The following is a 26,198-nucleotide window of genomic DNA, read 5'->3' as shown; positions in this document are numbered from 1 at the left end:
TATTTTTTGACCCACTGCTTATGTCATACACGGAACCTTAACCTTGTTCACTGATCCATGAAATGAGGTCGAGGTCAGGTGAACCATGTCTGATGAAAATGTAGACTTTGTAAGGATATCATGTATTAGTAACGACATATAGTTATCCTAGAACTCATGATAAGTGAGACATTAACATGACGAAAAAAGCTATACAGTTTTTTAGGAGTCACTGAACCATGAAAATGAGGTCAAGGACAATAATTATATGACAGACGGGAACTTCGTAACACAATGGCTCTATATAAAAAGTATGAATCATCCAATTCCTCTACCCTTTGAAATATAAAGCTATACAAATAGTTTACGCCGTTGCCGCCACAACCATCAGATTGTATTCTCTATGCCTCGCATTTTGCGACTTGCGTCGAATGCCGGTCAGAGTTAAAAAAGAACAACTGAAATTATGTCTCTGACCAGGACCTGGTAGACAATGAAACGTTTAAAGCTACTACTAGCTTCGGCAATTTTTCTATGTTGTTTAAATCTGATTAAAATTCTGATTGATTTCGCGTGCTTGTATATATAAATTATATGAGGATAAGGAAATCAGAGATCTATATATATTAATTAGATTCATGTTGTTTGCAAGTGTTTGTAACATACATCGATGCTGTAAATAACCCCCTTTTTGTAGATGATCTTTAACTTCATGTCGATTGTAGGCCAATATATGCTAAATACGTCATGTAAAAGTGTAAGATGGAGTGATTAATCTGTTTTTAATTGTCATTTTGTTTTCATAACTTTGATAGACAACCCTCCCCCTTTTTCACCGTTTGCACTATTTCTTATTTCTATAAAGCAAAGTTATACTCAGACCTGCAAATTCAATCCATTCTGCGTTAATATAACACCAGTTTCGGAACTAAGTACAATTTGTTGTGCTTCCACACTCACCAAAAAAAATTGGATATTAACCCAGGAAAACCTTCTATCAAAAGACGACAAAAAATAACAATTAGGGAGGGCAACTTATAAATGTTAATATCTAAAAAACATTTGTAGAGATCACTTGTATCGAATCTTATGTAAAAATTCCGAATTTGGAAATTTCAATAGGTCAAGGTCACTGTTATTTAACAGCTGCATAAAAATGGTAAATGTTCACCGTATAAGTACAAATATCAATCTCGAATCATATTTGGCAACAGAAAAATCAAATTATAGAAACTATATTTATAATCCTTTGAATTATCTAAATTTATTTTGCTATAAATACATATATGTAGTGGCGGCAAGCTGTTTAAACGTGACTCTGCGTTTTCCTTGAAATTTTAGCTTTGACCTTTGACCCAAATTTAAGAAAATCGTAACCACTGTAGACAAAGACGACATCGATGTTTCGATGAGGCTTGTTCTCCTCTTTCTAATGATATTCAATACAGCCGCGTGTTATTCCGCTAACCCATATCGATCATATTCGTTGACTGAGCACCCTACTAATATGAAATACAGCAACAAACGACAACCAATGAATGACAGGCTCCTGACTTGGGACAGGCACATACACAATGTAAAGTGTGTCATGCATTTAAACCTTTGAAAAGGCTTAAACTGTCCAATATACATGTATAAAATAATGACTTGTCATAGGAATGGATTAATTTTACCATACAGGTCCGGACGAAAGATTAGAGAAATAGAATTAAATATTTTAGCAATACATGCTATTTTTACGAAATTATTTGATGTATAACTTCAGAATTTCATTCACAAAGAAAGCATATATATATAAACAATTCCTTATGTCATTATCAAATATGAATAAGAAGATGTGCTAAGAAGATTAAGTTTGTTAGCGAGTTGGCTGAATCAAGACTTTTTTGATGAAAGTTAATTAATTTCCTTCTGCGAAAATACACCGCATTTACAATTGAAATCGCAACCACAGTAAAAATGAAAGTTTAGTATTATTATTTGACAGTAAATATGGAACCGCATAACGAAAGCAGCATAGTGAAATTTAATTTAGTATCAACAAACTGAATTGCAAAACCTGTTTTAAGTTATACAACATTAATAAGTATGTTAAATGGTACACTTTACTGCTGCTTTTAAATCTCCTGTACGCTCTGTTCGTGAATTATTCTTAATAGTTACCTATTTTTTTTTATCAATTTTACATCTGGATGGTTGTTTGAGCGATAAAAAACCCGTCTGCATCTGTTACAATGTCGTCATTCACCTCAAAAGCTAACCAAACCTTTAAACAGACGTATTCAGAAGGGATATAGTTACGATACTGTTGTGGATTCATCAAAAATGGCATTTTTTTGAATTAATAATAATTCACTCATAGGGTCTTTGCATTGGAAATAAACACATTTATTCTAAAACCAGTTGTTGGCACGATAATGGTTATGTTCTTCTCATATATTTTATGATGATATGATACTAAACCCCTAACGGGAGGGCTTGTCTTTTATTTGCATATGATGAAGATGATCTTTCAATCCGTTTAATTGAGGTCTGGAGCTGGAATGTCAGTAACTGCTAGTAGTCCTTTGTTAATTTATGTTATAATTGTCATTTTGCTTAGTTTCTACATTGCCTAGAGGTATAAGGGGAGGGTTGATATCTCATAAAACATGTTTAACCCCGCCGCATTTTTACGCCTGTCCCAAGTCAGGAACCTCTGGCCTTTGTTAGTTTCGTATGTTTTTTTTAAATTTTGGTTCATCTATATGTTTCAGAGTTTAGTGTGACGTTCATTTTCTCTGAACTAGAACACATATTTATTTAGGGGCCAGCTGAAGCCTGCTCCGGGTGCGGGATTTTCTCGCTGTGTTGAAGACCCATTGTTGGCCTTAGGCTGTTTTCTGCTCTTTGGTCGGGTTGTTGTCTCATTGACACATTCCGCGTTTCCATTCTCAATTTTACCTGTATCATAAATCTACAAAAACAATACATTTGATATATCATTTCTTATTCAAATCATAAAGTTATCGTCTACATTAGAAAAACATGACATATACAGTAAAAATGGTATTTCAGGATTTACAGTTTTGCGTGATCGAATTAGATTAAGGAATATCTGAATTAAAACTTTCCATACATAATGTGTACTGGCATTCCTCGCATTCACGACGATTATCCTAAAGTCTTTAATTACAACAATACGGACATGCTGGTGAGTGTAACAGCCAACGAAGAGATAACTATTCAAAACGTACATATTTAACAGACATAAATAAACAATAATAAAATAGCACACGTTATACACAATCAAGTTTATGTAATTTCAACTAGTTATCTATACCCTGACTAGTGTTTTGATTTTTGATAGCATATTTTAAACGTAAGTTTAAACTATGAACCAAAAAAAATCTATACACAAATCAAGTTTGTTCAGGTAAATCTGTTACTATCTTTAAAAGAAACATGGCGCAGGTAGCTTCCAAAACATGCGATATTTGTTCTAGTGCGTTAACTGAGCATTATTGTATTGATTGTGAACAGTATTTTTGTGAGACTTGTAAAGGCTTACACAAAAGACAAAAAGTTTCAAGAAATCATGAATTTCAGAGTAGTTCAGATTTGATCCAGGAAGTAAAATCCAAATGTAAAGAACACGACGAGGATTTTATCTTTTTATGTTCTAGCTGTGATGTTCCTGTTTGTAGAAGATGTATTTCAGGTAAACACAATGGTCATAAAGTCGCTAATATAGATGATTCCATCACCAATTTGACTCAGGACATCAACATAGCAATCGAAAAAAGACTTAACATTGCAACTAAAAACGTAACACAGATAAACAGTGAACTGAAAGCTTTTGATTTGGACGTTAACTCCGTCATTAAAGAAATAAGAGATGAAGGACACAAAATGAAAGCCATGATTGATCGCGTAGTCCAAAAAATGATCGACGATATAAATAGTAAAGCAAAGCAGGAACGGGAAAAACTGACAAAAATGGTTATAGAAGCGCAAACTGGATTACAGGGGATAACTGGTTTGGATCTAAAGAGAAAGGAACTCGAGAAAACAAGACGAGATGCTGCTCTATTTGAAAAGTTAAAAACCCTGAATAGTGATATAGATAAGTTCCAGGCTATCACGGTTCCAGTGCTTCCTTTTTTTAAATGTACACCAAAAGGAATAAATGAACAAAATTTGGTTAATTTGTTTGGAACATATAGTGTGAGGTTGGTGTCTTTTTGGATACTGATATTTAGTACATCTTATATAATTTCATGTTCAGAATATTATAAAATCGTTGTATACAATGACACGAGCTAAACATGTCTTTGAATCTACATTCACATGTTTATTAAAAAACAACATTGTGTATTTGGAAAAATGCAAGTATACGAAGAAATATCACCATTTTCATGATTTTGAAGACACTTAAAAAGATACAATGAGAGAAATAAGCAGGATAGCTAAATTTCATCCAATTCCTCATGTTTAAAGACTTTGGGGGTTCAGCAGGGTATAAATATATTGTCATCTCGGGACTTCTGCTGTTTCGACTGGAAAACCCCCGCAAAAGTGAGACGTCCGTTTAGCTGTTCTGGATGTAAACTTTCGAAATAATAGGAACCACTGTGTCTTAACTACCCCGGCAAAAAATGTTTGGACTCGATTGTATCTAATATCCGGCACGGTGACGGAACATCAATAGATAGAGAAAAGGTAGTTTTCTGTTTATTTATTTGTTATTGTTATGATATCGAAGAATATTTATACATATATAACTATTTTCTATTATGAGATGTAATATTTTCTACAACCGTTCTAGATTAACGGAGGAATAAGTAAAAATGCATGTCAAAATGACGAATTGAGTGAACCTTGCCTCGAATTTGTTTAATTTCTCCTTCAATTGTTCACATGGTACGGAACGAAAGGTATGGAAAGAAAGATATTGACATGGAGATTGCATAACTAGTAACTTTGAGCACCTCAATACTTGTATTTCTGCGTATGGAACGAAAGAAATGGGTAATGTCAAAATGGAAGCACCCGGTTTTGTCAATGTGTACAACCCGGTTTTGTCCTAGATTTCACAAGGCAGAACCCGGTTTTGTCAAAGAAAACAAAAGGCATAATCGCGTAACATAATTGAACTTCAGCAATTAAAAGGAGTTTGGTGACTGGTTGGAAAACGATTTCTTACAGAGGACAACTTATTATTTATTTGAATCTGTAAACACTTGAATTCCTACTTTCTTGCAACAAAAATAATTATAATTTTGCTTTGCATTTAAAAAAAAATACTCTAACTACGAAATAGATAGAAATGAAGGTTAAACCGCAAATTGAGGTTTACGCTCCCTATACGTTTTTTTTTTATATGAATTATGTAAATTTTAGTATTAGAGTTTATGGTCTTAATTGAAGAATTTATATGTGATTTTCTTGCACAACAGGATGGTTATCTTTATAAGTAATCCAATCTACCTAGGGATGTAATATTTCCTATGATCGTTTAAAATAAATCTTCTTAAGGCTTAATGTTCATTATATGGCATGATATTCAGACAAATGTATATATGCTTGCAGAATCGCCATAGAAACTGAACGTTTATAGTGAGAAAATGATTACAATAATTATGCATTAAAAATCAAATCCATCTATCCCCAATTGTGACTATAATACTAAGTATAAATTAGTATAATAGTCTCAGGCCATCGAGAAAATGCATTAATGATTATTTAGTTGTATAAATAAACGGTTCTGTTATATCTCCATTGTGGTACGATTATCGTACATTGACGTTGGTCAATATATTATTGACAATATATAGGGACGGATTCAGGTTTTTTCAAAGTGGGCGTAATTCAAACAGCTTACATACCGCAGAGCGTAGCGAAGCGAACAATGCTTTTGACGAATTAAGCTAAAACAAATCGTTAAAAAAAGATTTAATATTTTTTGGATCATCAAAGGTGGGGGTGGGGGCGCGTGACTTATACGACGCCTGGATTCGCCACTGATGTTATATAACTAAATCGTATACCAACTTAATATTTTATAAGAAATAAGAAAGCAGGGACACCCGCGAAATTGGATGTATGTGACTAGGATTATCATGTTTATTCTAAAAATTCTCATTGATATTTTGGAATTGTCGGAATGCGAGACCAAGGGATGCAAATTCGTGGCGGCTTGAACTATTTGTATGAAGCTTCATATGTCAGGAGTTAGAAGGCATGACTGCAACATACCTCGCACACAGATCTTTTATGTAACTATGCTTCTATCTGCCATATGTCCATTGCCCTTGACCTCATTTTTATGGTTCAGCGAATTCCTAACCAAATGAATAGCTGATAATGGTTGATATCTATGATCAAGGTTAACATTTCGTGTTCAAGTCCGTATCTCTATTACCATAAGTAATAGGTCAACTATATTTGCTCGTATGGCGCATATGACTATTTAAGTGACCTTGAACTTATTTTCTTGATTAATTGGTAATTCTTCAGTTTTTTTTGTTGGTTGGTTTTAATGATTGTAATGTGTTCATGTCCGTCTGGCAGGTTTCATCAGACCTTGACTTTTTTTATGGTTCCATGAACAATGGTAATTTTATAAGATACTTTTATTAAATTATTTATCTTAGAGACCTTCAAAATAAATTCGATAACGATCATTCCAGCAGTCGCGACATGTCAGTGCGTACAGTCATTCTTGTATAAATAATACGTAGTATTTATTTTTTTTTTTAAAACCGCAATTGAAGTTGTTTTGCCATGTCTGATTTGTTTATCTCGTTCGTGTAAGCCTTTATAATGAATTGTTAGACTTTTTTTAATTCAAGAACGGTGCAATCGTGTTTGGAATTCTTGGTTGTTTTTAGCTCACCTGACCCCAAGGGAAAAGTGAGCTTTTTTCATCACTTGGCCCCCGTCGTCCGTCGTCGTCCGTTAATTTTTTACTTAATCTTCTCCTCTGAAATTACTGGGCTACAATATATTTAACAAACCTTATCCACAATCTTATGTCGGGTTTAAAAGGTCTAACGAACTTATGTTTAACTGTTTTTCATCATCATTGGGGTATCTAGTTTAAAAAGTTTTTGATGACCCACTTGTCAACAAAGATGGCCGACATGGCTTAAAATAGAACATAGGGGGATGCAAGTTTTGTCTATTATTTGAAAACAGCTATAGATAGAGAAAATTTAACAGGGGCAGATATGTTCATAATGTTGAGCTCTACCTTTTGTCCATACACATCAAAACTCTCACACGAATTCTTATAGAAGTTAATGTCCTTGAATGACAAATTTCTCCTTTTTTTCCATGTTTGTCTATTATCTTGATATATATAAAAGTTATATAGCAAAAATGATCAGCAAGACAATATATACGAATAGGTCGACTTGGTCGATATCCTTGTAAGAATTATTGACCTTTAATTACGATTTTTATCATTTCTTTGCGTTTTTGCCAATTATCTTACAAAAATCTTCTCCTCTTTAACAATTTAATCAAACTTGGGCACACGCTTTATTGAGGTATCTGGTTTGAAAACCCACAATGATGATCAGCCATTTGTAAATTTATTTTTTGTTTCAGGGTACCAGTGTTAACGTTGCTTTTCATAAAATAAACAAAACCGGGTTCTATACATAGACAAAACCTGGTCATTGTGTAGTTAACAACATTGAAAAAACCGGGTGCTTCCATTTTGACATGACCTATTTCTTTCGTTCCATACGCAGAAATACAAGGATTGAGGTGCTCAAAGTGACTAGTGTTGCAATCTCCATGTCAATATCTTCCTTTCTATACCTTTCGTTCCGTACCATGTGAACAATTTAGGGAGAAATTAAACAAATTCGAGGCAAGGTTCACTCAATTCGTCATTTTGACGTGCATTTTTACTTATTTTTCCGTTAATCTAGAACGGTTGTAGAAAATATTACATCTCACAATAGAAAATAGTTATATATGTATAAATATTCTTCGATATCATAACAATAACAAATAAATAAACAGAACTCTACCTTTTCTCTGTCTATTGATGTTCCGTCACCGTGCCGGATATTAGATACCATCGAGTCCAAACATTTTTTGCCGGGGTAGTTTAGACACAGTGGGAACGTTTAATTCGATACCTCATGTAAAAAGTGCCACACTATCTAATGAAACTTTGAAACAACTCTCTGATGGATCTGTAGGGGGACTATTGCAAAGCAAAATGTCTGTTCCTATCCACCATATCCTTATTTTCTAGTGGTAGTGCAAATCCCCCGACTCCTTCAGTCCGGTCGACACAACTTGTCAAACCTATATTTGCATTAATTATTATATCCTTAATATGCACGAAAAAATGATAAGCATGCAACAACTAATTAATCAAATGTTCGTTTTGATATCAACAGAAAAACATGAAGCTGACCTGTAAAAATGAAATGAAAAAGGTTGTCTTCAACTTTGTACTTGTTTGGCTTTATAACTATTTTGATCTGAGCGTCACTGATGAGTCTTATGTAGACGAAACGCTAGTCTGGCGTATTAAATTATAATCCTGGTACCTTTGATAACTATTGGCATACCACTTCATATATCTAAAAGATACATTGTTTGTAAAACATTGTAAATAATCTCATCATAGATACCAGGATTAAATTGTTGTATGCCACTGTTATACCACTATATTCTGTTCTACTTTATCGTCAATGTATTGAATTGTTCGGTTCTCATTTCCAGATAAAATTTCATATTCTGCCTCAGAATTATGAATTAACGGTTTGTTGGTATAAATTTTACCTATTCTGTTTTTAAAAACTGTGTACACAGTTTGAACTGAAATAATTTCTTCACGGAAGCTGTTCTATATGTCAACAACTCTATTGGTGAAAAGATACTTCCTTAGATCTAGACGGCTTCGTTGTTTCTTCAGTTTCATTGAATGACGTCTTGTTGATTACCTCGTGTTGAGCATCACTACAAAATCAATGGTTACTCTCTTGTCATATAATCATGTCAATAGGTTATAGATTTCAATCATATTACATCGCAACCGGAGGTAACAGAGGGTGGGTAGCTTGAGTTTTCGTAAACGGTCTTCATATTACATATTCCTCATTCTTTGTAGCATTTTGGGCTCTATCTTTTTCGATACTAGTAATGAAAATATCTTCCTGTTAGATGACCATAAACTGTTTGTATACTTCGAATGTAGCAAAAAGAGCATGAAATCGTAGAGTAATATGCGATTGTCCAGGTGGACATCTTAATAATTGGTATCATCTGCGATCATTAACACATCAGAAATTACATTGTTTGGCAAGTTGTTGATGAAAAGTTAATTTCGAATTATGACCATAACAATGAAAATTCAGATCAATACAAAGGTCCTGACTATTGAGCTTAAATGCACTAAAGACGACATTATTCATATCAGAATTGACAAAAATCTGTTATTCGTTTTTTACGATGGTGTCGGATCGTGATGGAGAACGATACAGTACTCAGTAAATACATACAATAAACGCCTAAAATGTGTATAACAATACCAAAAAACAACGAAAAAATATCTGAAAATGAAAATAACAAAATACATAAAAAAAGGCGTCACTGCTAAATTTAAAAGGGAGGCGAAACATACCGAAGGGACATTTAGTGGATTATCGGATTTAAAAATCTTGACCATCGTACAATTTAAACACCGAACATTGTTTGTAGGAAATGGACAGTTACAAATCCATCTATTATGTATTTTTTTGTTCTATATTTTTTTATCATTGTTTTGGTGCTGTTGTACACTTTTTTTGACGCATATATATATATATTAAATGCGTTTTGTTAAAATATACTTTTTCACTTTTTTGGTCTTTTGGAAAATGTTGTTTGTGCTGTATTTAGACCCCTCTAACAAGAAATTTGTTTTGCATGCACACGTATAAAAATTGCGGTTTTTATCCAACGCAATCATAGGTTTGAACGTTGTTTTCAATTTAGACTTGTTTATATTTTTTCGTTTGGGCTTGTATTATATTTGCCTTCGGGTTTATATGATCCGTTCATCCTATTTCGACTCTTTCAAAATTCAAGAGTCTATCCTAAATTGAGGTAAATTATATGGCCTTCCAAATACTGTTTCGATTCCTAACATCACTGAAGAGACATTAATTGTCGAAATCCGGATATGGTGTACAAAAACCTTTGCACCTTTTGTTTGCGGTATATCATCTTTTCCGCAAGTTTATTGTTTTCTGTTTAGTATGAAATTTATAATTAAGATCCATTAATTACATCGGTGATCCGTTTATTTGGCAATCGTCAATGGCAGTTAGCAGAGTTTAAGAACAATTGTTGTTCGACCTGTTAGTCACATGCGTTTTGTTAAAATATACTTTTTTACTATTTTTGTCTAAATACAGCACAAAAACATTTTCCAAAAGACCAAAAAAGTGAAAAAGTATATTTAAACAAAACGCATTTGACTAGCAGGTCGAACAACATATGTTCTTAAAACCTGCTGACTGCCATGGCGATTGCCAAATAAACGGATCACAAGATGCAACAAAATGAATCTTAACTATTAATTTAATACCAAACAGAAAACAATGAACTTGCAGAAAAGGTGGTATACCACAAACATAAGGTGCAAAAATTGGTACAACATATCCGGATTTCGATAATTAATGTCTCCTCAGTGATGTTAGGAATGGAAACGGTATTTGGAATATAGTTTTGCATATTTGATATATTGTCACGTAGAATCATTTAGATAATTTCTTGATTGCTTGATTTCAGTGAAACTCACAGAATACAGTCAGAATCAGCACCAGCAGAAATAAAAAAGGAAAGGTAACTACATTCTCATTCCATATAAAATTTATTTTGAACAATTTGTAGCACATACTCTACCAAATTAAGCCAAAGAATTGAATAACACATTAAACGGATAGTGTACCGATAATTCAAGCTACACACACACACAACAAAGAGAGGCGAAAAATACCAAAGGGACATTCAAACTGAAAAGTCGCAATTAAACTGACAACGGCATGGCAAATAAAGATAAAATATTAAAAGACAAACAACAGTGCATAAAATACAACATAGAAAACTAAAGACTGCGTAACACAAAACCCACCAAAAACCGGGAGGTGAACTCATATGTTCTGGAAGGATAAGCAGATCCTGCTCTACATGTGGCACCCTTCGTGTTGCTTATGTAAGTACAAAGCTGGTGATAAGTCTTATTCTGTAGGTCACATTAGGGGAAACGAGGACGGGGTTTTGGTTACGACAATTGGAACATGTCAGTCGTCATTTGTGAAACAGATATTCAACAACGGTTAAACAACTTGTAATGGCGTTCGTAAAATTTTCGAAGTGATTACAAGGACGTTAAATCTTATACTTCATACACAATAACCACAATAATATAAATGATAATACTAGTACATAATAAGGTTAACAGGAATTATCAGTAACATTCAATCTATCTATTTATATATATATATTTTTTCAAAAGACCAAAATAGTGAAAAAGTATATTTTAACAAAACGCATTTGACTAACAGGTCGAACAACAGATGTTCTTAAACCCTGCTGACTGCCATTGGCGATTGCCAAATAAATTGATCACCAGTACAAAATGGATCTTAATATTAATTTAATACCAAACAGAAAACAATAAACTTGTGGAAAAGATGGTTTACCACAAACATGAGGTGCAAAAATTTTAATACATCATATCGGGATTTCCACATTTAATGTCTCTTCAGTGATGTTAGGGATCGAAACAGTATTTGGAAGGCCATATAATTCACCTCAATTTAGGATAGACTCTTGAATTTTTAAAGAGTCAAAATAGGATGAACGGATCATATAAACCCGAAGGAAAATATAATACAAGCCCAAACGGAAAAATATAAACAAGTCTAAATTGAAAACAACGTTCAAACCTATGATTGCGTTGGATAAAAACCGCAATTTTTATACGTGTGCATGCAAATCAAATTTCTTGGTAGAGGGGTCTAAATACAGCACAAACAACATTTTCCAAAAGACCACAAAAGTTAAAAAGTATATTTTAACAAAACGCATTTGACTAGCAGGTCGAACAACAGATGTTCTTAAACCCTGCTGACTGCCATGGCGATTGCCAAATAAACGGATCACCAGATGTAACAAAATGGATCTTAACTATCAATTTAATACCAGACAGAAAACAATGAACTTGCAGAAAAGATGGTATACCACAAACATAAGGTGCAAAAATTGGTACACCATATCCGGATTTTTACAATTAATGTCTCTTTAATGATGTAAGGAATCGAAACGGTATTTGGAATATAGTTTTGTATATTTGATATATTGTCACGTAGAATTATTTAGATGATTTCTAAATTGCTTGATTTCAGTGAAACTCACAGTATACAGTCAGAATCAGCACCAGAAAGTTAACTACATTATCGTTCCATATAAAATTTATTTTGAACAATTTGTAGCACATACTCTATCAAATTAAGCCAAAGAATTGAATAACAGGATATTCAACGGATAGTGTACCGATAATTTAAGCTAGAACCCACAAACACATACACACACACACAACAAAGAGAGGCAAAATATACCAAAGGGACATTCAAACTGAAAAGTCGCAAATAAACTGACAACGGCATGGCAAATAAAGAAAAAATATCAAAAGACAAACTACAGTACTTACAATACAACATAGAAAACTAAAGACTGCGTAACACAAAACCCACCAAAAACCGGGAGGTGAACTCATTTGCACTGGAAGGATAAGTTGATCCTGCTCTACATGTGGCACTCTTCGTTTTGCTTATGTAAGTACAAAGCTGGTGATAAGTCTTATTCTGTAGGTCACATTAGGGGAAACGAGGACGGGATTTTGGTTACGACAATTGGAACATGTCCGTCGTCATTTTGTGAAAAAGATATTCCATTACGATTAAACAAGTCGTGTTGGCGTCCTTAACAATTTTAAAGTGATTACAAGGACGTATAATCTTATACTTCACACACATTAACCACAATAATATAAGGGATAATACTAGAACATAATAAGGTTAACAGGGATTACCAGTAACATTCAATCTATCTATATACCTATATATATATATATATCTACAAGTCTAAATTGAAAACAACGTTCAAACCTATGATTGTGTTGGACAAAAACCGCAATTTTTATACGTGTGCATGCAAATCAAATTTCTTGGTAGAGGGTCTAAATACAGCACAAACAAAATTTCAAAAAGACCACAAAAGTGAAAAAAGAATTATTTTAAACAAAACGCATTTGACTAGCAGGTCGAACAACAGATGTTCATAAACCCTGCTGACTGCCATGGCGATTGCCAAATAAACGGATCACCAGATGTAACAAAATGGATCTTAACTATCAATTTAATACCAAACAGAAAACAATGAAATTGCAGAAAAGATGGTATACCACAAACATAAGGTGCCAAAATTGGTACACCATATCCGGATTTTTACAATTAATGTCTCTTTAATGATGTTAGGAATCGAAACGGTATTTGGAATATAGTTTTGTATATTTGATATATTGTCACGTAGAATTATTTAGATAATTTCTAAATTGCTTGATTTCAGTGAAACTCACAGTATACAGTCAGAATCAGAACCAGAAAGGTAACTACATTGTCGTTCCATATACAATTTATTTTGAACAATTTGTAGCACATACTCTATCAAATTAAGCCAAAGAATTGAATAACAGGATATTCAACGGATAGTGTACCGATAATTTAAGCTATAACCCACAAACAAATACACACACACACAACAAAAAGAGGCAAACAATTCCAAAGGGACATTTAAACTGAAAAGTCGCAAATAAACTGACAACGGCATGGCAAATAAAGAAAAAATATCAAAAGACAAACAACAGTGCATAAAATACAACATAGAAAAACTAAAGACTGCGTAACACATAACCCACCAAAAACCAGGAGGTGAACTCATATGCTCTGGAAAGATAAGCAGATCCTGCTCTACATGCGGCACCCTTCGTGTTGCTTATGTAAGTACAAAGCTGGTGATAAGTCTTATTCTGTAGGTCACATTAGGGGAAACGAGGACGGGATTTTGGTTACGACAATTGGAACATGTCCGTCGTCATTTTGTGAAACAGATATTCCACTACGGTTAAACAACTCGTGATGGCGTTCGTAAAATTTTCGAAGTGATTACAAGGACGTATAATCTTACACTTCATACACAATAACCACAATAATATAAATGATAATACTAGTACATAATAAGGTTAACAGGAATTACCAGTAACATTCAATCTATCTATATATAAATTATATATATATATGTATTATGAATATAGTTTTGTATATTTGATATATTGTTACGCAGAATTATTTAAATAATTTCTTTATTGCTTGATTTCATTGAAACTCACAGTATACAGTCAGAATCAGCACCAGAAAGGTAACTACATTATCGTTCCATATAAAATTTATTTTGAACAATGTGTAGCACATACTCTATCAAATAAAGCCAAAGAATTGAATAACACATTAAACGGATAGTGTACCGATAATTTAAGCTAGAACCCACAAACACATACACACACACACAACAAAGAGAGGCCAAATATACCAAAGGGACATTCAAACTGAAAAGTCGCAAATAAACTGACAACGGCATGGCAAATAAAGAAAAAATATCAAAAGACAAACAACAGTACATACAATACAACATAGAAAACTAAAGACTGCGTAACACAAAACCCACCAAAAACCGGGAGGTGAACTCATTTGCACTGGAAGGATAAGTTGATCCTGCTCTACATGTGGCACCCTTCGTTTTGCTTATGTAAGTACAAAGCTGGTGATAAGTCTTATTCTGTAGGTCACATTAGGGGAAACGAGGACGGGATTTTGGTTACGACAATTGGAACATATCCGTCATTTTTTAAACAGATATTCCATAACGATTAAACAAGTCGTGATGGCGTCTTTAAAAATGTTGAACGTATAATCTTATACTTCACACACATTAACCACAATGATATAAGGGATAATACTAGAACATAATAAGGTTAACAGGGATTACAAGTAACATTCAATCTATCTATATACCTATATATATATCTACAAGTCTAAATTGAAAACAACGTTCAAACCTATGATTGTGTTGGACAATTACCGCAATTTTTATACGTGTGCATGCAAATTAAATTTCTTGGTAGAGGGTCTAAATACAGCACAAACAACATTTTCCAAAAGACCACAAAAGTGAAAAAGTATATTTTAACAAAACGCATTTGACTAGCAGGTCGAACAACAGATGTTCTTAAACCCTGCTGACTGCCATGGCGATTGCCAAATAAACGGATCACCAGATGTAACAAAATGGATCTTAACTTTCAATTTAATACCAAACAGAAAACAATGAACTTGCAGAAAAGATGGTATTCCACAAACATAAGGTGCAAAAATTGGTACACCATATCCGGATTTTTACAATTAATGTCTCTTTAATGATGTTAGGAATCGAAACGGTATTTGGAATATAGTTTTGTATATTTGATATATTGTCACGTAGAATTATTTAGATAATTTCTAAATTGCTTGATTTCAGTGAAACTCACAGTATACAGTCAGAATCAGCACCAGAAAGGTAACTACATTATCGTTCCATATACAATTTATTTTGAACAATTTGTAGCACATACTCTATCCAATTAAGCCAAAGAATTGAATAACAGGATATTCAACGGATAGTGTACCGATAATTTAAGCTAGAACCCACAAACACATACACATACACACAACAAAAAGAGGTGAAATATACCATAGGGACATTCAAACTGAAAAGTCGCAAATAAACTGAAAACGGCATGGCAAAATAAAGAAAAAATATCAAAAGACAAACAACAGTGCATAAAATACAACATAGAAAAACTAAAGACTGCGAAACATAAAAACCCACCAAAAACCAGGAGGTGAACTCATATGCTCTTGAAGGATAAGCAGATCCTGCTCTACATGCGGCACCCTTCGTGTTGCTTATGTTAGTACAAAGCTGGTGATAAGTCTTATTCTGTAGGTCACATTAGGGGAAACGAGGACGGGATTTTGGTTACGACAATTGGAACATGTCCGTCGTCATTTTGTGAAACAGATATTCCACAACGGTTAAACAACTCGTGATGGCGTTCGTAAAATTTTCGATGTGATTACAAGGACGTATAATCTTATACTTAATACACAATAACCACAATAATATAAATGATAATACTAGTACATTTTAAAGTTAACAGGAATTACCAGTAACATACAATTAATGTCTCTTTAATGATGTTAGGAATCGAAATACTAGTACATTATAAAGTTAACAGGAATTACCAGTAACATACAATTAATGTCTCTTTAATGATGTTAGGAATCGAAACGGTATTTGGAATATAGTTTTGTATATTTGATATATTGTCACGTAGAATTATTTAGATAATTTCTAAATTGCTTGATTTCAGTGAAACTCACAGTATACAGTCAGAATCAGCACCAGAAAGGTAACTACATTATCGTTCCATATACAATTTAACAGGAATTACCAGTAACATTCAATCTATCTATATATAAATATATATATATATTAAGAATATAGTTTTGTATATATGATATATTGTTACGCAGAATCATTTAGATAATTTCTTAATTGCTTGATTTCAGTGAAACTCACAGTATACAGTCAGAATCAGCACCAGAAAGGTAACTACATTATCGTTCCATATAAAATTTTATTTTGAACAATTTGTAGCACATACTCTATTAAATAAAGCCAAAGAATTGAATAACACATTAAACGGATAGTGTACCGATAATTTAAGATAGAAACCACAAACACATACACACACACAACAAAGAGAGGCGAAATATACCAAAGGGACATTCAAACTGAAAAGTCGCAAATAAAGTGACAACGGCATGGCAAATAAAGAAAAAATATCAAAAGACAAACAACAGTACATACAATACAACATAAAAAACTAAAGACTGCGTAACAAAAAACCCACCAATAACCGGGAGGTAAACTCATTTGCACTGGAAGGTAAAGTTGATCCTGCTCTACATGTGGAACCATTCATACTGCTTATGTAAGTACAAAGCTGGGGATAAGTCTTATTCTGTAGGTCACATTAGGGGAAACGAGGACGGGATTTTGATTACGACAATTGGAACATATCCGTCGTCATTTTTGAAACAGATTTTCCATTACGATTAAACAAGTCGTGATGGCGTCCTTAAAAATTTTGAAGTGATTACAAAAACGTATAATCTATACTTCACACACATTAACCACATTAATATAAGGGATAATACTAGAACATAATAAGGTTAACAGGGATTACCAGTAACATTCAATCTATCTATATACCTATATATATATATATATATCTACAAGTCAAAATTGAAAACAACGTTCAAACCTAAGATTGTGTTGGACAAAAACCGCAATTTTTATACGTGTGCATGCAAATCAAATTTCTTGGTAGAGGAGTCTAAATACAACACAAACAACATTTTCCAAAAGACCACAAAAGTGAAAAAGTATATTTTAACAAAACGCATTTGACTAGCAGGTCGAACAACAGATGTTCTTAAACCCTGCTGACTGCCATGGCGATTGGCAAATAAACGGATCACCAGATCTAACAAAATGGATCTTAACTATCAATTTAATACCAAACAGAAAACAATGAACTTGCAGAAAAGATGGTATACCACAAACATAAGGTGCAAAAATTGGTACACCATATCCGGATTTTTACAATTAATGTCTCTTTAATGATGTTAGGAATCGAAACGGTATTTGGAATATAGTTTTGTATATTTGATATATTGTCACGTAGAATTATTTAGATAATTTCTAAATTGCTTGATTTCAGTGAAACTCACAGAGTACAGTCAGAATCAGCACCAGAAAGGTAACTACATTATCGTTCCATATACAATTTATTTTGAACAATTTGTAGCACATACTCTATCAAATTAAGCCAAAGAATTGAATAACAGGATATTCAACGGATAGTGTACCGATAATTTAAGCTAGAACCCACAAACACATACACACACACACAACAAAAAGAGGCGAAATATTCCAAAGGGACATTCAAACTGAAAGGTCGCAAATAAACTGACAACGGCATGGCAAATAAAGAAAAAATATCAAAAGACAAACAACAGTGCATAAAATACAACATAGAAAAACTAAAGACTCCGTAACACAAAACCCACCAAAAACCAGGAGTTGAACTCATATGCTGTGGAAGGATAAGCAGATCCTGCTCTACATGTGGCACCCTTCGTGTTGCTTATGTAAGTACAAAGCTGGTGATAAGTCTTATTCTGTAGGTCACATTAGGGGAAACGAGGACGGGATTTTGGTTACGACAATTGGAACATGTCCGTCGTCATTTTGTGAAAAAGATATTCCATTACGATTAAACAAGTTGTGATGGCGTCCTTAAAATTTTCGAAGTGATTTTAAGGACGTATAATCTTATACTTCATACACAATAACCACAATAATATAAGGGATAATACTAGAACATAATAAGGTTAACAGGGATTACAAGTAACATAAAAACTATCTATATACCTATATATGTATATATATCTACAATTCAAAATTGAAAACAACGTTCAAACCTATGATTGTGTTGGACAAAAACCGCAATTTTTATACGTGTGCATGCAAATCAAATTTCTTGGTAGATGGGTCTAAATACAGCACAAACAACATTTTCCAAAAGACCACAAAAGTGAAAAAAAGTATATTTTTACAAAACGCATTTGACTAGCAGGTCGAACAACAGATGTTCTTAAACCCTGCTGACTGCAATGGCGATTGGCAAATAAACGGATCACCAGATGTAACAAAATGGATCTTAACTATCAATTTAATACCAAACAGAAAACAATGAACTTGCAGAAAAGATGGTATACCACAAACATAAGGTGCAAAAATTGGTACACCATATCCGGATTTTTACAATTGATGTCTCTTTAATGATGTTAGGAATCGAAACGGTATTTGGAATATAGTTTTGTATATTTGATATATTGTCACGTAGAATTATTAAGTTAATTTATAAATTGCTTGATTTCAGTGAAACTCACAGTATACAGTCAGAATCAGCACCAGAAAGGTAACTACATTATCGTTCCATATACAATTTATTTTGAACAATTTGTAGCACATACTCTATCAAATTAAGCCAAAGAATTGAATAACAGGATATTCAACGGATAGTGTACCGATAATTTAAGCTAAAACCCACAAACACATACACACACACACAACAAAAAGAGGCGAAATATACCAAAGGGACATTCAAACTAAAAAGTCGCAATTAAACTGACAACGGCATGGCAAATAAAGAAAAAATATCAAAAGACAAACAACAGTGCATAAAATACAACATAGAAAAACTAAAGACTCCGTAACACAAAACCCACCAAAAACCAGGAGTTGAACTCATATGCTGTGGAAGGATCAGCAGACCCTGCTCTACATGTGGCACCCTTCGTGTTGCTTATGTAAGTACAAAGCTGGCGATAAGTCTTATTCTGTAGGTCACATTAGGGGAAACGAGGACGGTATTTTGGTTACGACAATTGGAACATGTCCGTCGTCATTTTGTGAAACAGATATTCCACAACGGTTAAACAACTCGTGATGGCGTTCGTAAAATTTTCGAAGTGATTACAAGGACGTATAATCTTATTCTTCATACACAATAACCACAATAATATAAGGGATAATACTAGAACATAATAAGGTTAACAGGGATTACAAGTAACATTCAATCTATCTATATACCTATATATATATATATATATATATCTACAAGTCAAAATTGAAAACAACGTTCAAACCTATGATTGTGTTGGAGAAAAACCGCAATTTTTATACGTGTGCATGCAAATCAAATTTCTTGGTAGAGGGGTCTAAATACAGCACAAACAACATTTTCCAAAAGACCACAAAAGTGAAAAAGTATATTTTAACAAAACGCATTTGACTAGCAGGTCGAACAACAGATGTTCTTAAACCTTGTTGACTGCCATGGCGATTGCAAAATAAACGGACCACCAGATGTAAGAAAATGGATCATAGCTATCAATTTGATACCAAACAGAAAACAATGCACATGCAGAAAAGATGGTATATCACAAACATAAGGTGCAAAAATTGGTACACCATATCCGGATATTTACAATTAATGTCTCTTTAATGATGTTAGGAATCGAAACGGTATTTGGAATATAGTTTTGTATATTTGATATATTGTCACGTAGAATTATTTAGATAATTTCTAAATTGCTTGATTTCAGTGAAAGTCACAGTATACAGTCAGAATCAGCACCAGAAAGGTAACTACATTATCGTTCCATATAACATTTATTTTGAACAATTTGTGTCAGATACTCTATCAAATTAAGCCAAAGAATTGAAAAACAGGATATTCAACGGATAGTGTACCGATAATTTAAGCTAGAACCCACAAACACATACACACACACACAACAAAAAGAGGCGAAATATACCAAAGGGACATTCAAACTAAAAAGTCGCAATTAAACTGACAACGGCATGGCAAATAAAGAAAAAATATCAAAAGACAAACAACAGTGCATAAAATACAACATAGAAAAACTAAAGACTCCGTAACACAAAACCCACCAAAAACCAGGAGTTGAACTCATATGCTGTGGAAGGATAAGCAGATCCTACTCTACATGTGGCACCCTTCGTGTTGCTTATGTAAGTACAAAGCTGGTGATAAGTCTTATTCTGTAGGTCACATTGGGGGAAACGAGGACGGGGTTTTGGTTACGACAATTGGAACATGTCCATCGTGATTTTGTGAAACAGATATTCCACAACGGTTAAACAACTCGTGATGCCGTTTGTAAAATTTTCGAAGTGATTACAAGGACGTATAATCTTATACTTCACACACAATAACCACAATAATATAAATGATAATACTAATACATAATAAGGTTAACAGGAATTACCAGTAACATTCAATCTATCTATATATAAATATATATATTTATTATGAACATGGTTTTGTATATTTGATATATTGTTACGCAGAATTATTTAGATAATTTCTTAATTGCTTTATTTCAGTGAAACTCACAGTATACAGTCAGAATCAGCACCAGAACGGTAACTACATTATCGTACCATATAAAATTTATTTTGAACAATTTGTAGCACATACTCTATCAAATTAAGCCAAAGTATTGAACAACACATTAAACGGATAGTGTACCGATAATTTAAGCTAGAACCCACAAACACATACACACACATACAACAAAGAGAGGTGAAATATACCATAGGGACATTCAAACTGCAAAGTCGCAAATAAACTGACAACGGCATGGCAAATAAAGAAAAAATATCAAAAGACAAACAACAGTACATACAATACAACATGAAAAACTAAATACTGCGTAACACAAAACCTACCAAAAACCGGAAGGTGAACTTATTTGCACTGGAAGGATAAGCAGATCCTGCTCTACATGTGGCACCCTTCGTGTTGCTTATGTAAGTACAAAGCTGGTGATAAGTCTTATTCTGAAAGTCACATTAGGGGAAACGAGGACGGGATTTTGGTAACGATAATTGGAACATATCCGTCGTCATTTGTGAAACAGATATTCCATTACGATTAAACAAGTCGTGATGGCGTCCTTAACAATTTTGAAGTGATTACAAGAACGTATAATCTTATATTTCACACACATTAACCACAATAATATAAGGGATAATACTAGAACATAATAAGGTTAACAGGGATTACCAGTAACATTCAATCTATCTATATACCTATATATATATATATATCTACAAGTCTAAATTGAAAAACAACGTTCAAACCTAAGATTGTGTTGGACAAAAACCGCTATTTTTATACGTGTGCAAGCAAATCACATTTCTTGGTAGAGGGGTCTAAATACAGCACAAACAACATTTTCCAAAAGACAACAAAAGTGAAAAAGTATATTTTTTACAAAACGCATTTGACTAGTAGGTCGAACAACAGATGTTCTTAAACCCTGTTGACTGCCATGGCGATTGCCAAAAAAACGGATCACCAGATGTAACAAAATGGATCTTAACTATCAATTTAATACCAGACAGAAAACAATGAATTTGCAGAAAAAATGGTCTACCACAAACATAAGTCCAAAAATTGGTACACGATATCCGAATTTTTACAATTAATGTCTCTTTAATGATGTTAAGAATCGAAACGGTATTTGGAATATAGTTTTGTTTATTTGATATATTGTCACGTAGAATTATTTAGATAATTTCTAAATTGCTTGATTTCAGTGAAACTCACAGTATACAGTCAGAATCAGCACCAGCAGAAATAAAAAAGGAAAGGTAACTACATTATCATTCCATATAAAATTTATTTTGAACAATTTGTAGCAAATACTCTATCAAATTAAGCCAAAGAATTGAATAACACATTAAACAGATAGTGTACCGATAAGCTAGAACCCACAAACACATACACACACACACAACAAAGAGAGGCCAAATATACCAAAGGGACATTCAAACTGCAAAGAAATAAAGAAAAAATATCAAAAGACAAACAACAGTACATACAATACAACATGGAAAACTAAAGACTGCGTAACACAAAACCCACCAAAAACCGGGAGGTGAACTCATTTGGACTGGAAGGATAAGTTGATCCTGCTCTACATGTGGCACACTTCGTATTGCTTATGTAAGTACAAAGATGGTGATAAGTCTTAATCTGTAGGTCACATTAGGGGAAACGAGAACGGGATTTTGGTTACGACAATTGGAACATATACGTAGTCATTTGTGAAACATATATTCCATTACGATTAAACAAGTCGTGAAGGCGTCCGTAAAAGTTTTGAAGTGAATACAAGGACGTATAATCTTATACTTCACACACAATAACCACAATAATATAAGGGATAATACTAGAACATAATAAGGTTAACAGGAATTACCAGTAACATTCAAGCTATCTATATACATATATACATATCACCAAGTCTAAATGAAAACAACGTTCAAACCTATGATTGTGTTTGACAAAAACCGCAATTTTTATACGTGTGCATGCAAAACAAATTTCTTGGTAGAGGAGTCTAAATACAGCACAAACAACATTTTCCCAAATATCAAAAAAGTGAAAAAGTATAATTTTACAAAACGCATTTGACTAGCAGGTCATACAACAGATGTTCTTAAACCCTGCTGACTGCCATGGCGATTGGCAAATAAACGGATCACCAGATGTAACAAAATGGATCTTAATTATTAATTTAATACCAAACAGAAAACAATAAACTTGCGGAAAAGATGGTATACCGCAAACATAAGGTGCAAAAATTGGTACACCATTTCCGGATTTCGACAATTAATGTCTCTTCAGTGATGTCAGAATTGAAACGGTATTTGGAAGGCCATATAATTTACCTCAATTTTGGATTGACTCTTGAATTTTGAAGAGTCGAAATAGGATGAACGGATTATATAAACTCGAAGGCAAACATAATACAAGCCCAAACGAAAACATATAAACAAGTCTAAATTGAAAACAACGTTCAAACCTATGTTTGCGTTGGATAAAAACCGCAATTTTTATACGTGTGCATGCAAAACAAATTTCTTGGTAGAGGGGTCTAAATACAGTACAAACAACATTTTCCAAAACCAAAAAAGTAAAAAAGTATATTTTGACAAAACGCATTTGACTAGCAGGTCGAACAACAGATGTTCTGAAACCCTGCTGACTGCCATGGCGATTGCCAAATAAACAGACCACTAGATGTAATGAAATGGATCTTAATTATTAGTTCAATACCAAACAGTAAACAATAAACTTGCAGAAAAGATGATATACCGGAAACATTAGGTGCAAAAATTGGTACACCATTTCCGGATTTCGACAATTAATGTCTCTTCAGTGATGTCAGAATTGAAACGGTATTTGGAAGGCCATATGATTTACCTCAAGTTTGGATTGACTCTTGAATTTTGAAGAGTCGAAATAGGATGAACGGATTATATAAACTCGAAGGCAACTATAATACAAGCCCAAACGAAAACATATAAACAAGTCTAAATTGAAGACAACGTTCAAACCTATGTTTACGTTGGATAAAAACCGCAATTTTTATACGTGTGCATGCAAAACAAATTTCTTGGTAGAGGGGTCTAAATACAGCACAAACAACATTTTCCAAAACCAAAAAAGTGAAAAAGTATATTTTGACAAAACGCATTTGACTAGCAGGTCGAACAACAGATGTTCTTAAACCCTGCTGACTGCCATGGCGATTGCCAAATAAACAGACCACCAGATGTAATGAAATGGATCTTAATTATTAGTTTAATACCAAACAGAAAACAATAAACTTGCGGAAAAGATGATATACCGGAAACATTAGGTGCAAAAATTAGTACACCATATCCAGATTTCGACAATTAATGTCTCTTCAGTGATGTTAAGATTCAAAACGGTATTTGGAAGGCCATATAGTTTATCTCAATTAAGGATTGACTCTTGAATTTTAAAGAGTCGAAATAGGATGAACGGATTATATAAACCCGAAGGCAAATATAATACAAGCCCAAACGAAAAAATATAAACAAGTCTAAATTGAAAACAACGTTCAAACCTATGATTGCGTTGGATAAATACCGCAATTTTTATACGTGTGCATGTAAAAAAAATCTATTGGTAGAGGGATCTAGATACAGCACAAACAACATTTTCCAAAAGACCACAAAAATGAAAAAGTATATTTTAACAAAACGCAATTGACTAGCAGGTCGAACAACAGATGTTCTTAAACCCTGCTGACTGCAATTGCGATTGCCAAATAAACGGATCACCAGATGTAACAAAATTGATCTTAACTATCAATTTAATACCAAACAGAAAACAATAAACTTGCAGAAAAGATGGTATACCACAAACATAAGGTGCAAACATTGGTACACCATATCCGGATTTCGACAATTAATGTCTCTTTAATGATGTTAGGAATCGAAACGGTATTTGGAATATAGTTTTGTATATTTGATATATTGTCACGTAGAATTATTCAGATAATTTCTAAATTGCTTGATTTCAGTGAAACTCACAGTATACAGTCAGAATCAGCACCAGAAAGGTAACTACATTATCGTTCCATATAAAAAATTTTTTTAACAATTTGCAGCACATACTCTATCAAATTAAACCAAAGAATTGAATAACACATTAAACGGATAGTGTACCGATAAGCTAGAACCCACAAACACATACACACACACACAACAAAGAGAGGCGAAATATACCAAAGGGACATTCAAACTAAAAAGTCCAAATTAACTGACACAGGCATGGCAAATAAAGAAAAAATATCAAAAAACAAAAAACATTGCATAAAATACAACATAGAAAACTAAAGACTGCGTAACGCAAAACCCACCAAAAACCGGGAGGTGAACTCATATGCTCTGAAGGATAAGCAGATCCTGCTCTACATGTGGCACCCTTCGTGTTGCTTATATGTAAGAACAAAGCTTGTGATAAGTCTTATTCTGTAGGTCACATTATGGGAAACGAGGACGGGATTTTGGTTACGACAATTGGAACATATCCGTCGTCATTTGTGAAACAGATATTCAACAACGGTTAAACAACTCGTGATAGCGTTCGTAAAATTTTTGAAGTGATTACAAGGACGTATAATCTTATACTTCACACACAATAACCACAATAATATTAGGGATAATACTTGTACATAATAAGGCTAACAGGCATTACCAATAACATTCAATCTATCTATAAATAAATATATATATATTATGAATATGGTTTTGTATATTTGATATATTGTTACGCAGAATTATATAGATAATTTCTAAATTGCTTGATTTCAGTGAAACTCACAGTATACAGTCAGAATCAGCACCAGAACGGTAACTACATTATCGTCCCATATAAAATTTATTTTGAACAATTTGTAGCACATACTCTATCAAATTAAGCCAAAGAATTGAATAACTCTTTAAACGGATAGTGTACCGATAAGTTAAGCTAGAACCCACAAACACATACACACACACACAACAAAGAGAGGCGAAATATACCA

At 33.3% G+C, this 26,198-nt stretch overlaps 1 protein-coding gene across 1 annotated transcript in view; it reads left to right on the top strand.

Moving 5' to 3' along the window:
* The first annotated feature begins 3,418 nt into the window (after positions 1-3,418).
* LOC127726449 (uncharacterized) overlaps positions 3,419-26,198 on the top strand; it is a 40,952-nt gene continuing 18,172 nt past the window's right edge. The window contains exons 1-14 of the mRNA XM_052233826.1: positions 3,419-4,190; positions 10,762-10,815; positions 13,603-13,641; positions 14,425-14,451; positions 15,607-15,645; positions 16,502-16,540; positions 16,701-16,739; positions 17,918-17,956; positions 19,142-19,180; positions 20,370-20,408; positions 21,175-21,213; positions 22,393-22,446; positions 25,194-25,232; positions 25,987-26,025. Of these exons, the coding sequence (XP_052089786.1) occupies positions 3,424-4,190; positions 10,762-10,815; positions 13,603-13,641; positions 14,425-14,451; positions 15,607-15,645; positions 16,502-16,540; positions 16,701-16,739; positions 17,918-17,956; positions 19,142-19,180; positions 20,370-20,408; positions 21,175-21,213; positions 22,393-22,446; positions 25,194-25,232; positions 25,987-26,025 (1,292 nt within the window). The 5' untranslated portion in view covers positions 3,419-3,423. The remainder of the gene's footprint in view (positions 4,191-10,761; positions 10,816-13,602; positions 13,642-14,424; positions 14,452-15,606; positions 15,646-16,501; positions 16,541-16,700; positions 16,740-17,917; positions 17,957-19,141; positions 19,181-20,369; positions 20,409-21,174; positions 21,214-22,392; positions 22,447-25,193; positions 25,233-25,986; positions 26,026-26,198) is intronic.

The sequence above is a fragment of the Mytilus californianus genome, unplaced genomic scaffold, assembly GCF_021869535.1.
Source record: "Mytilus californianus isolate M0D057914Y unplaced genomic scaffold, xbMytCali1.0.p SCAF_17, whole genome shotgun sequence".
Lineage (NCBI taxonomy): Eukaryota > Metazoa > Mollusca > Bivalvia > Mytilida > Mytilidae > Mytilus > Mytilus californianus.
This window is presented reverse-complemented; position numbering and strand designations above follow the sequence as displayed.